The sequence below is a fragment of the Uloborus diversus genome, chromosome 10 (genome assembly GCF_026930045.1).
Source record: "Uloborus diversus isolate 005 chromosome 10, Udiv.v.3.1, whole genome shotgun sequence".
In the NCBI taxonomy this organism is placed as follows: Eukaryota; Metazoa; Arthropoda; class Arachnida; order Araneae; family Uloboridae; genus Uloborus; species Uloborus diversus.
Genome location: NC_072740.1, coordinates 14,162,523 through 14,175,861, shown reverse-complemented (window position 1 = coordinate 14,175,861; position 13,339 = coordinate 14,162,523). Strand labels below are relative to the sequence as shown.

The following is a 13,339-nucleotide window of genomic DNA, read 5'->3' as shown; positions in this document are numbered from 1 at the left end:
TATGACAAATTCAAATAATTTTAAATTATACAATAAAAAAAAACTGGGCATGTGTAAAATTTTATTCAGGCATGTATTTTTTAGATAAACATGCCCGGCAGGGTATGTAAAATATTTGAGATTTTTCTAGCCCTTGCTCAACACCTTCCCCCAAACTTCATAAGTGTGGGGAATGTGGGTTAAAAAATATACCTCAAAACTCCAATTCTTAATTAGTAGCCAATGGCTACTAAAATCCTACAAAGTGGTTGCAAATTTCGAAAAATGGTAGCCAAACTCGAATTCAATATTACAAAAACTCTAGCTAAAGTAAAATGAAAAAATACCTTTGGAATGGTCAACAATGCCTCCCCTCCTTCCTCCTACCCCATACTTGCCAATATTTGAAAATGGGCATGAGTTAAACTTTTCTGTGCGCACCATTATCTCATCCTATAAAAATTTGCTCAGATTTAATTGCTCAAATTAATTACGCATAAAATTAATGACGTAAAAATATGAGTGCAAAGTGTTACTTAGTTACAGTGGTCCGCACAATTTGGGAGAAATGATTGTGCATATCTTAGGATTTTGCAAAATTCAGATCGCAAAAAAACTAATTAATGACGTAAAAATATGAGTGCAAAGTGTTACTTAGTTACAGTGGTCTGCACAATTTGGGAGAAATGATTGTGCATATCTTAGGATTTTGCAAATTTCAGATCGTAAAAAAAACTAATTGTAAGAGCTGTATCTTAAAATTAAATTAAAAAAAAAAAAAAAAACTTCAAAATATTCATGAATTGTTTCATAAAAAATGATAAACTAATTTTTTCAGCTGTTACTTTAAAACTTTTTGTTTTTCTTTGATGCCACTAATCACACACAATATTAGCGTTTTGCTGTAACTTGGCAGCAATCTTACATTATGCATTCTACTAGCATTTGCTTTTGTTTTGCGATATGGCAGAACGTATTATCTGTGAATTATGAATTGAAAACAATGGTTCACAGGCAAATAATCACGATTCGGAAAATAGACCGAAAGAAATAAGCACGGGAAAATAAATATGTAGAGCAAAAAAAAAGGGGGGGGGGGTGAATCAACGCAGAATTTGGACGTTGGCAGATTTGTTTCATTGTCGCTTCACTCAATATTTACCATTTAAACTGATAACTAAAATTTTAAGAAAGTTGTAAGATAATGAAAAAAAATCTTGAATTTAAGTACAATTTGCAACATTGCCCCATATTTGCATCATTTTACCATCCGAATTCTGATTTCGATATCCATTGCCATCCGAAACAGCTTGAATCAATTTTTAGACAAAATGAATAATCTAGTTTGGTTCAACGTGGCTGCAACTGGTTTGAAATTCCCGAAAGGGTATGGCAAAATGGCTGTTGTGTAAGTCTTCTGTTACAGAATATGAGATATGACAAAAGTTAAGCATAATAGTAAGTACAAAATAAGCGTCATCCAAGCAGAAGAATCACACAGCAAAGCAAAATGGGAGAAGTTTACAGAGGCTGATGCAATCAGATTTTGAAATGTGTAAAAAATGGCGACTAACGTAAGTTTAAGTTTGGCAAGTATACTCCCAGCTGAATTTTTAGTGGACAAGAGAATTTGAGAAAAGGTCATTTTGTCAAGATCATTGATCGGGAAAATGATTTAGGATTAGGAATGGTAGCCTCATTGGCAACTTCAATGAAAATTTTAATGGTCGCCAACATGTGAATATTGGTCACGTTTGGGGACTGCGGACCGTGAATTTTGAGCTTTATTAAAAAGATACATTGAACTGAAAAAACAATGCTACATATTATAATGAACACTAGTAATATCAGGGTTTGAAATAGGGTTCAATTTCTAGGGGGGAAAATCCCCCTTTACTTCACATTCCAGGGGGGATTTTTTGAATTTGAGGGAGAATTTTTATAAGTACTGAATATTTGTTTAGAATTTAATAATTCATTTTTATTTTTTTTTCGATTTATTCATTTTTAAATTATAATTTTTTAGTGCAATATCAACCCCATTTCCAAATAATTATTCAGTAATTTTGCAATTTTATTTTATTCAGGGTTCATACCCTGCATCTCACATCTTATATGAAGTCTCAAATCTTTTTAAATGAAGGGCTTTTAAATTAACATGGACATATATGAATACTGACTTGTACATACTTTTACTGAACAGTTTTATGCCCTGGGTGCCTCAAAATGGCAGGGGAGGAGGAGGGGTAGGATCATGACGCAAAGTTTGCAGTTAGAATTTCGAAGGCGATTTTTGTGTGGGGTTTCAATCTAACTCTTGGAGAGGGTCTTTCTATATTTTGAAGGGGACATCTTTTTTGGGGGGATGTACTCCTAGTTAAAGTGTAGGAATATTAAAACATGCAATAGAGATCACCCATAGACCATTTCAGAAATCATTCCAGCAGTTTGTTCTAATAATAACAGCTAAAGAGAATTTGTGCCCAAAATTTGTGAGGAAGGGGGAGGTTATAATGCAGAATGAGCAGTGTTGAAATTTTAATGCAATATTCAAACATGATTTTAGTCTCATTCTTTTGGGGGGTATTTTCAAATAGAGGTGCTTTTACTCTTTATTTATGACAACAATTTTTGGACACTCGATGAGGGTAAAATACTCATTTTTGGGCACTTTTAGGCCCTTGGCAACCCTGATTAGCTCACAGGCAGCAGGTAGGCAAACATTTTCTTCACAGCTTTTACTCTTCCTTTATGACAATTTTTGGAAACTTGATGAGGGTAAATTACTCATTTTTGAGCACTTTTTGGCTCTGGCAACCCTGCTTAGGGAGCCGAAAAAATGTAGGCAACCTTAGTTTAGCATTTATTTCCATCATTTACTCTTCCTTTACGGTAACGATTTTCAAAAACTCGATGAGGTATTACTCATTTTTTGGCACTTTTTAACCCCTGGAAACCCCGATTAATTCACATGTAGAAATTCTTACTTTTACGTTTTAATTACAACTTTTACTCTTTATCTATGGTAACAAATTTAGGAAACTCGATGAGGGTAGGTCAAACCTAGTGGGATCTTTGCCTAATGTATTACTTGTTTTTTACTTTTAGCCTTTAAAAGACTCCCACATTTTACTACATTTTTCTTTTAAAACATTGTTTTACTGTAGTCATAAATTTTGCACAACAACCTTGCAATTTGAACAAGTGGCTTTTGTTTCTGCTTAACTTCAATACTCTTATTTCTTTTGAGTGCTTATTAACTATTTTTTTTTTAACAACTGTCTGCTACCCCCCCTCTCCCCCCCCCCCATACACAGCTGAATGATTGCTTTATTAATGCATTTTAATGAATGAACAAAGATTCAATGTCGTCTAATACAGCTACACGCAATACATTAAACCATTACCTTTCCAAATAAAGAAAGTTACTTTTCTGTGTATTAGTTCAGAAAACATTGCAATTTTGAGTAATAAGGTGCATGTCAGTAATGAGTTGATGTTGCCACAATTTGTAATTTTTGATTGTGTAAATCTGACGTGGCATTTTTGGTCTCCTTCCAAAATAAAGTGTAGCGCCGGCCCTGAGCATGCCGAATTTGGGGTTCAGTACTAAATTTTCAAAAAGCATTGAATCGCTGTTAACAAGTTGAAAACATGGTCGCGAGTTGAAATATATTGATCGCTAACGGGGATCAGGTGGTCGTATTACACAAACACTCATTAAGCTTCAACTCCCCTCTAGTTATATTTTTGAACAAGAATCTGCACAATTACTTTTTAAAAAATAAGGACTTATTTTTTGAGGGCGGTATTATATTTGATACATTAAAAATTAACTTATGAGTGAAAGAAAGAAAGTATACTAATTCTATTTTATGCAGAGTCATACTTACTGGTAATCAACAACAAGGAAGTTGACAAAAATTAAAACTTCAGTACTTAACACAGGATATCTCTGAAAATCTAGAAGAGTAGGCTCCATAACCTAATATTGAACAAAAAATAAATAAATATGAATTTCCACAATTAACAATAATCTAAACTTTGTATTTAAAAATTATTTTACAAACATTGCAATTTAAAAACACAGTATAAAAAGAAGTTGAATTCAAAAATAGTGTATCCTGTTCCTATGTTACTCATGTATTCTGGATTCAATAAAATTCAAAATTTCTGTTTCTAGTACAGTAAAACCTGTGTTAGTAGACTACTTGCAGTGCACTACTTTTGTGGTCAACTTAAACAGGTGTTTGATTTATATTATTTAGGACTAATTCTGTACCTGAAAAAAAAAAGTCAATTTGCAAGGGTGGTCTACTTTACAGGTTTTACTGTAGAAATCAAAGAAATCTAGTTTTGAGTGTCTTTAATGTAACATGCTAAGTCAACATGACGAGTAAGAAGTTCAATTTCCATATATGATCTGAAAATGTTGTATTCAATGAAAAATATCAGATTTCGAAAGATAAGAATTTCAACCTACCAATATATAATATACCAAATAATTCACAGGACATATAAGTTGGACAAATAACACAGGGGCCAATCCAGGATTGTTTTCTTGCTACCTATTTTTGTGAAAGTGTATTGCATCATTCTATTTTTGAGAAAGTTTTTTTTTTCAACATTGTTTTTGTGAAATTTTAGAGGCATCCTAATTTTTGTAAAAGATAAGTAGAACAAGTGAAATTTTAGTACGAAAAGTGTAAATGTCATCAAGTATTATTTTTAACAGGTTTCGTTTTTTGGGGAGGTGGGGGGGGGGAGCTAAAAACCTAAGAAGTACGAAAAATACCATTGTAATTTCAGCTTAATGGGCTATGTACTGTGTGCAATATAGGAAATTATGAGAAAAACGGTTTCCCAAAGCATATGTTGAAAGACTTTAAAATACACCACCAGCTCAGTTATTCCATCCGAGGACTGCAGTTTCGTGCTTTTGAGCACTCATCAGCACGGAATAGGAATCAACATAAGCAGGTGGCGAAAAATCCTCTAAAGGGAGCCAAGAGAGCCAAATAAACTGGTATTTTTCGCCACCAGCTTATGTTGATTCCTAACTGCAGTCCTCCGATGGAATAACTGAGCTGGTGGTGTATTTTAAGTATTTCTGCCTTAGCCCTGGCTTAGGGCGGTAACTTACTACAAAACATATGTTGAAAGATTGCGATTATTGCATAAATACACTTTGGCGAGAAACAGCTTAAAATTAGTTAAAATACTACAAAAAGGTTTCTATTTAAGCGATTGTTCATATAAACCTGCTTTGAATTTTATTTCATGAGTAAATTTTGTTTTTAAACAGAGAAAAAAATTTTACATTTTAAAATGCAAGTTTTTGTGAAATTTTTGATGGTTTTTTCTTTGAAGCTACTGATTTTATTACTTGATTTTTGTGAAAGTACCGATTTCAAAACAAGATTTCCGTGAAGGTACCGAAAAACGGTAGCAAAATCAGCCTGTATTGGGCCCTGTAACACTAGCCCAAAGTAAGATTTTAAGTTTTAATTTACATATGACTATTTTCCTCGATACATAATGACACAACAAAAATAATTTCTCTTTTTGATGTGAAAACTTCTTTAGACGCATTGAGCATTTTTGAGGTGGGGAAAAAAACATTCATTTCACGCCAACTCACCGACATTTAGAATACAGCACTTGCTCAGTAGGGTGGTTCAAAATAACATTTTTCTAGCTAGAGTCCAGGACACCCCCCCCCCCCCCCCCCCCCAATTTTTTTAGACTTACTAAAAGCATTATGCTGTAAAAGTTTTAGCTTCTTACTCAAATTGTAATACCGTGCTCAATGACCTCTCAATTTAACATTAGCCGTACCATAGAAAATGTCACAAATTTAAATATCTTATCAAAAGCAGAACAAAATGTCAAAATTATGTTTTTTTTGTTTGACTATTTAACATATTTATTTAATGTGAACATTCAAGTATAAATATATATATAGCTTATATATACAGCAGATTTTAATCTAGTTACGCAGAAATTAAATTCTTCGTTAAATATTTCAATATGTATGTTTGAAATTTTTCCTTTTTGTTTCCATAAACCAAATTTTTCGACATTTATGCATGTGTCAAAAGAAAGTGTTCAAAATATAGTGCAATAAATAATTGACTTAAATGCAATAAATGACAAGTTTTTTGTAGTTACAGAATGTATTATATTAAAAATTTGAACTAAAAAAGAATAGCACAAAGGTTTTAAAATATGAGCTGTGTTTAATCATTAATTTCTTGTTCTTTAATCTATGATTTAAAAAATAATTTTCATTAAAACATCACGCAAAATTTATTTACAAAAAACCATTAAAAAATGAAGCTTTTTAAAAAATATTGTACATTTAATAACATTCCTTTGAGTTATAAATGAAACTGAAATTAGTTGTCTTGGTAACAAAGTGAATTTCCTTTCATGGCTCTGCCAACTGTTACAAAAGGAAGTTTTTATGTAAAAGAGTTATTGGCATTTTATTTTAAGTAAAATATCTTTTTAAATGAACATTTGAGAAAATTATTATGAAATACTCATCAATTAAACCTCATTAATATTTATATTTATGCATTACAAATATTGTAGCAAATACAAATTGATTAGATTACACGCCTTTAGCTTTAGCATAGTTTTGGAGAGTTTCGGACACATGGACAGTTTTGGATGGTAAAAAACCACCTGTCCTGTCCTAAACCAGTTTTGGACAGTCCAAAACCCAACCTTCAATTTGCCTTCTCATATTTCTATTATCTTTGGGATATGACAGACACAGATTGAGATTTTGCAATCATGAAATTTATTATCGACTGTCTTCTCATTTTTCTCCAATTGTCATATTGTAAATTAAAGTTCTATAATCCAATTAGTTTTTTAATAATTTCACCATATCTTTACACAAACTATATTATAATCTATGCATTTTTCAAATGTATGTAACACTATCACGAAATTCATATTCAGATAAAAAATTATCATCCATTAACCTTTTTTCTTTTTTTGCAAAATACTCATTTTTTGGAAAATTCACCCAATCCTTGGATTACCTATAACTATTTACCACCCCACTGGGTATTTACCCGATTCCACCCATATCACGAACTCCTTTTAGATATTTATATGAACTTTTTATAACAGATAACGAAAACATTTCATTCACTCTAATAAAAATTGGAGTCATTTTATCCATACAAAATATTTATAATTTTACCCCCCTTCCTCTCAACTAAAATTCTGAATTTGCCTCTAAATTAACACAAAATGAGAAACTTACCACAGCTGGCCATATTCGTGCAGCATCTAATCTTGCCCTAAAGACAAAAAGTAATTATATTAATTTCAAGAACTTACTACTTAAAATGAAAAACATTAGCATTTACTAATCAATATAAATTGATATCAACACCTATCACCTACTATTCCAGGCGCGGATCCACGGGAGGGGAACTGGGGGAATGTTCCCCCCTCCAAAATCCTAAGTGTACCTAAAAATTTTCAAAAGAGAGTACGGGAAAATAATTCCGTTTTTCAAAACTTGAACCCCAAGAAAGGTGCCAGAAAAAATGAGGAGAGAATTTCAAAAGCGGATCTAAGAAGAGGAACTGCTAGAATGTCCCCCCCCCACACACTTCGAAAAAAGAAAAGTGTGCCTAAAGCTGTTCAAAAAATGGAGTACAGGAAAATGTTAAAGTTTTTTAGAACGTGAACTAAGGCACCAGGAAAAGCAACTAGGCAACAACAGAAGCGGATCAATGGAGGGGAACTGGGTGAATGTTCTCCTCCCCCTCCAAAACCCCATATATACCTAAAAATTTTTACAACAGAATGTAGGAAAATTCTTATGTTTTATAGAACTTAAACTTGAGGAAAAGCTCAAAAAAATTCGATCAAACAATAGCAGAGGCGGATCCCTGAAGGGGAACTGGGGGAACGTTAATCTTCCTCTAAACTCTCATGTGTACTTAAAATTTTTCACAACATAGTACAGCGAAATTCTCCTGTTATATAGAACTTAAGCTTGAAAGAAGGCCGCAAGAAAAAGCGAGGAGAGAATTGCAAAAGCGGATCTAAAGAGAACTGGGGACTGTTCCTTTCTTCCCTGCATAAAAAAAACAAGTGATCCTAAAACTGTTCAGAAAACAGAGTACAGGAAAAATGTTCTGTTTTTTAGAACTTGACAAAAGGCTTCAGGAAAAGCGATTAGACAAGAGCAAAAGCGGATCCAAGGAGGGAAACTGGGGCAATGTTCTCCTCTCACCAAAAATCCCACGTGTTCCTAAAAATTTTTAGAACAGAGTGCAGGAAAATTCTTCTGTTTTATAAAAATTGAACTTGAAGAAAGGAGCATGGAAAAGCGAGGGGAGAATTGCAAAAGCGGGTTCAAAGCGAGGAACTTGGGAACGTCCTTCTCCAAAACACAAAATCCCAAGTGATCCTTAAACTGTTCAGAAAACAGAGTACAGGAAAAAATTTCCGTTTTTTAGAACTTGACAAAAGACTACAGGAAAAGCGATGTGACAATAGCGGAAGTGGATCCACGGTGGGGAACTGGGAAAATGTTCCCCTCCCTCCAAAAATCACAAGTGTACCTAAAAATTTTTAGAACAGAGTGCAGGAAAATTCTTCTGTTTTTTAAAAATTGAACTTGAAGAAAGGCGCAGGGAAAAGCGAGGAGAGAATTGCAAAAGCGGACTCAAAGAGGGGAACTGGGGAATGTCTTTCTCCAAAACAAAAAAAATCTTAAGGAAACCTAAAATTGTGTAGAAAACTGAGAAAGAAAAAACCACCTGTAGTTGACACTTAAAGGATTAATTTTTGGTGTTAGTTAACATAGCTTGGATGGAACTCATAATATGGGAAACTTTTAATAAGTTATAACTTCACCAACTAGTCCCCTATTATAATGCAATATGCTCCAGTTCTAAAAAATCGAAAATCCGGCACTGCAGGGATGTAAAGATAGTTATATAGTAGAAAAATACAAAAATTAAATGCTTTCGTCACAGTTTATAAGTTATGCTAAGTTATAAGACTACGGGAAGTTAACTACATAAAAATTTGAGTTCGGGGACTGTAAATATTTTTCATCGTACTTATTTTGTAGGACTCATCGATATGGTACAATACAGCTTTCCAGTCGTAGTTCAATTTATCCACTTTAGAGCCATTTTAAGTCTCCCAAATTTCTGCACTTGCTTTTTGTATCTGTTTTCCAGTAATCTTTCAAAATAAACCTCTTTGAACACAAACCTGTTTAAACTGTCTTTTGCATTTATTTGGTGAAGGGTTGATCATTATATTTAAAGCTTCTGCAATTCAGTGGCGCTATCAGAGGTGGAGAAGGGGGAGGGGGGCATAGGGCGACAGGGCCCGTGATCCCCCAGAAGGCCGAGTAGAATGCTTTTGTAAAACATTTCTTATAATTAAAGAGAAAAATAGAACGTACCTTGAGAACAGTCCCCTTTTTTTAGTCGGTCTAAAAATAAGAAAGTCTTCATAATGTTAAATTCGGAAGTCCGCTTCCTCCGCTAATACCTTTAAAGCGCATCTCAAATCTTGTTTTCAGGACTTCAATTTTGAAAATGTTAAAGGGGAGAACTACCTAACACCTCGCATTCTAATAACATCAAGAATCGTTTAAAATTGCTTTTTTGGAGCTTCAATTTTGAAAATTTGCCAATCCCCTGACGTTTCCAAATATGGTCTAAAGTCATTTTTTTAAGATGCCAATAACGAAAAATTTCCGGACAAGGTTCCGAATGCTCCTGTAGAAAATCTGAACATTTAAAAATTACAATTTTGAAAAATTTAATGGGGAGAGTGTTTAAATCCTTTATCACCGAATATCGCTTACAAACTTCGTTTTCTAGGACTTCAATTTCGAAATATTTTTTGGGAAAAGCCCCAGAGCCGTACTTCTCGAAACATTGTCAAAGTTAGTCTGTAACTGCGTTTTTGGAAATTTCAATTTCGAAAAATTTAGAAGAGGGATTATTGATTTACATCTATTTTACAAAAAATCGATCGGAGTCAGCCCCCAAAAAATCCCATCTCTTACCATACCGTCAACAAATATCGCCTATAATTGCGTTTTTAAAACTTAAATTTCCGCAGATGGCCCCCGAACCCTTCTTTCTCGTAACATCACCAGAGACCGTCTAAAACTGCTTTCTTAAGACTAAAATTTCAAAATTTTTTCCGGGGGAAGACCCGGACCCCTCAATCCGATGGTGAAAATTTTAAAAGTGCTCCCTCTAAAATTTTTTGTGGTTGAGCCACTGCTGCAAATATTATTTCCTTTAAGTACATAAAAATAGAAGAATAAGCAAACTTTTTAAAATAATTATTTTAAGAATTGTACTTTTAGAATTTGTAAAGAATAAATTTTTTTAATAAGAAGCATTAAGAAGCAGTAGATACGTTGTAAAACTCAATATTTATAATTATTTTTTAATGAGTAATTTCATATACCCCCCCCCCCCCCCCCCATAAACATACTTGCTAGAAAAGTTCCCCTCCCAATTCCATAGTCTGGATCCGCCCCTGTACTATTCTGGGTCATTTTAGAAGAAAATGGATGCATACAACTACGACAGCTCTTATGTTTCATTAAAAGTAATTTAAAATTGTATTGAGAACAAACTGTTATCGCTTAAGAAATTCATTATCATTTGAAATCATTGTTCAATTAAATATAGCAGTTGTAACATGTGGGACAAAATTGCAAATTTTTCATGGAATGGCCCTGTGCTCTCTAAGTTTAACAGGATAAAATCATGCTACCATATGGGACCACAAATCTGGAACGAGACTCTTACGGATTTTGGAGTTCTTCAGATTTTAGATCCTGACTCATAAAATAGCAAAAACTATCAAAGTGTGCGATATTTGGCACAATTTATCAAACATCGGTTCTTTTTGTACCAAATGGTCTTCTTCATTTTATCAATCCTATGAAAACATGCATATTTTGGTATGCTAAAAAAAATTGGAGATGATTGGCAGCGGCATATGATCAGCAGATTATCACATTTTATCCTAAAAAATATTTTTATTTTTGCTCAATATGCAAAAACTAACAATGAGTAAATGAGAAGATAAAAAGAAGTACCATAAACTGAAAGTACACATTAAAAAATTGCTGCGCAATCAGTGAAGTGCTAATAATACACACATGATTGTGCTATCAAAGAAACATAAAAAAAATCAGAAATTAACTATGTTTTCAACAAGCGATACATAATAAGTAATCAAAAATAAACAAAAATATAAAAAAGCTGTGTACAGTGGTCTCTGCTTGATGTGCTTAGATTTGTGCTATCAATGGTTTATTATCAAAATCACTTATTCCCTATTTTCTATATTCATTTGTATGTTAAAAATATCCCTTTATATGATCATTACATTGTTTAATGTTATCAGTCAATGATTCTTCTGAAACAATTATAAACTGCTTTGCCTCCTTTAGATTTTTTTCAAACTAAAAAATGACAGAAAATCCTTCAGATATTGATCAAAATATCCCAACTGCTTTCACATTAACATAATCAGAAGTCTGCCAGACTGTTATAAGAAAACAGATTGGTGATGGAACTAGATTCGATAAAGAATGAGTTATCCTTGTGGCTAAGCCACCTTCTACAACTTCTGAAATGAGAAATCCATTGAAAGTGTTTAAGGTGAGACAATACCGTTTTGGAGTCTTAATAAAGCAATCATTAACAACAATTAATGAATGAGCTTCAAACAAATTGTAGACAACCAACAATTGATGTTTTTTTTTTCAAACATGTACAGCTACTTTCAATATTTTAAAGTAAATATACCCCAGTGGCAAAAAGTTTTGTAGCTGTCTGGGACAAGCTTGTAGAACTTCATAATCTGTCTGCAAAATTTCAAGCGTCGTTTCAATAAAAAAATTAATGAGACTTTTTTTAAATAGTTTTTTTTTTTTTAAATAACGCAGGCGGTGCCCTCTGCCCTAAAGACGATGGCATACCTCCCTAAATTCTATGAAGCACTCCCTCTCAAGAATGAGATCCCCCCCCCCCCAAACAGAGACCAAAGTCTTTCTCAAATTACCCTCCCCCCCCCCTCTATCTAAAAGTTTTAATGGTGCAATCTGATGACCTCCGCCCCTCTGTCCTTGGTGGGCACCTGACATTTGCCAAACATGCATTAGCTATTGAACAGAGGGGTCTGTCCAGGACTTTTCATACGGTCTTTTTTTTTTTTTTGTGGAAAATCAATTCATTTTGTGAAAAATCAAATAATTTTGCATGTGAAGGGGGGGGGGGGGGGTTGTAATTTCAAAGTGGATATTTTTGTGGTATTTTGTCTTTTTTCTGTTAATAATATTATTTCCATTCAATAATTGAAACAAAAAAAAAAAAAAAAAATTTAAGCAGTGGTTGAGAATTCAAACTCTTTGAAACTCTTAAAAATCTCAGAATTCCTTTTAAAACTTCTAAATTTTTATGATTTCAATAAAAATAAAAGGAGAATTTATTTGTTTACCTCTTAACAGAGCATACTAAACATCAAAAATTCGAAAAATGTGATCCTCAAAGCGGATGCAAAGAGATCACAATTCTCAAAGTGAAGGCTCCGAAAGTATAAAAACGGCTCATAAAAGAATTAACTTTTTAAACATTATTTTAGAATTGCATTTTAAAAGTCTATGATTAACAAATCATTAATATCTATCAACACAGTTGCAGCAAAACTTAAATTAAACCATCTATGCAGCATTTAAATTTTTGACATAAACAAAAACGGAATTTAGTATTAAAATCTTGAATTGATGGATTTAATAGACTTTTCATTTATTTGCCTCTATATAAAGCAAAGTTAGCTTGAAAAAAATGGGTAAAAGTTTGATTCTGATATCTGATACAATCAGACTGCATTTTTCAAAATGAAAGCGTTAAAAGTTAAAAACGGTAAAAAAGTTTTTTAACGTAAAATAATTTTAGAATCACCATTTAACAGGGATGCATGATGAATATTATTAATATCACCGACATATTCACCGAAAATTTGGAGTAGTGAAAAAAAGGGGGATGAGTAAAGGTTTAACACCAGACACTAAATGGCGATAATGTTAACAGGGGTCTATACAGGATTTTTCACAGGGTCTGTTTTTTGTGAAAAATAAAATAATTTTGTGAAAAATCAAATAATTAAAAAAAAAGATTTTTTTCTTGTAAAAACGAAAGTTTAGACTCTTGAGATGGTGGAAACTGCATCATTGACACTTAATGTTGAGTGTTTTCTCTCTTTTCTGTTGAGAATATCATTCTTGAGTGTTTTTCTAGTATTTGAAGAGAGGGGGAAGGCATCGCTCCCTGGG

At 32.9% G+C, this 13,339-nt stretch overlaps 1 protein-coding gene across 1 annotated transcript in view; it reads right to left on the bottom strand.

Annotated features, from left to right (window-relative positions):
- Positions 1-13,339, bottom strand: part of LOC129231377 (uncharacterized abhydrolase domain-containing protein DDB_G0269086-like) — a 102,888-nt gene that overhangs the window by 74,707 nt on the left and 14,842 nt on the right. The window contains exons 2-3 of the mRNA XM_054865673.1: positions 7,262-7,298; positions 3,873-3,964 (exon numbers count right to left, since the gene is read on the bottom strand). Of these exons, the coding sequence (XP_054721648.1) occupies positions 3,873-3,961 (89 nt within the window). The 5' untranslated portion in view covers positions 3,962-3,964; positions 7,262-7,298. The remainder of the gene's footprint in view (positions 1-3,872; positions 3,965-7,261; positions 7,299-13,339) is intronic.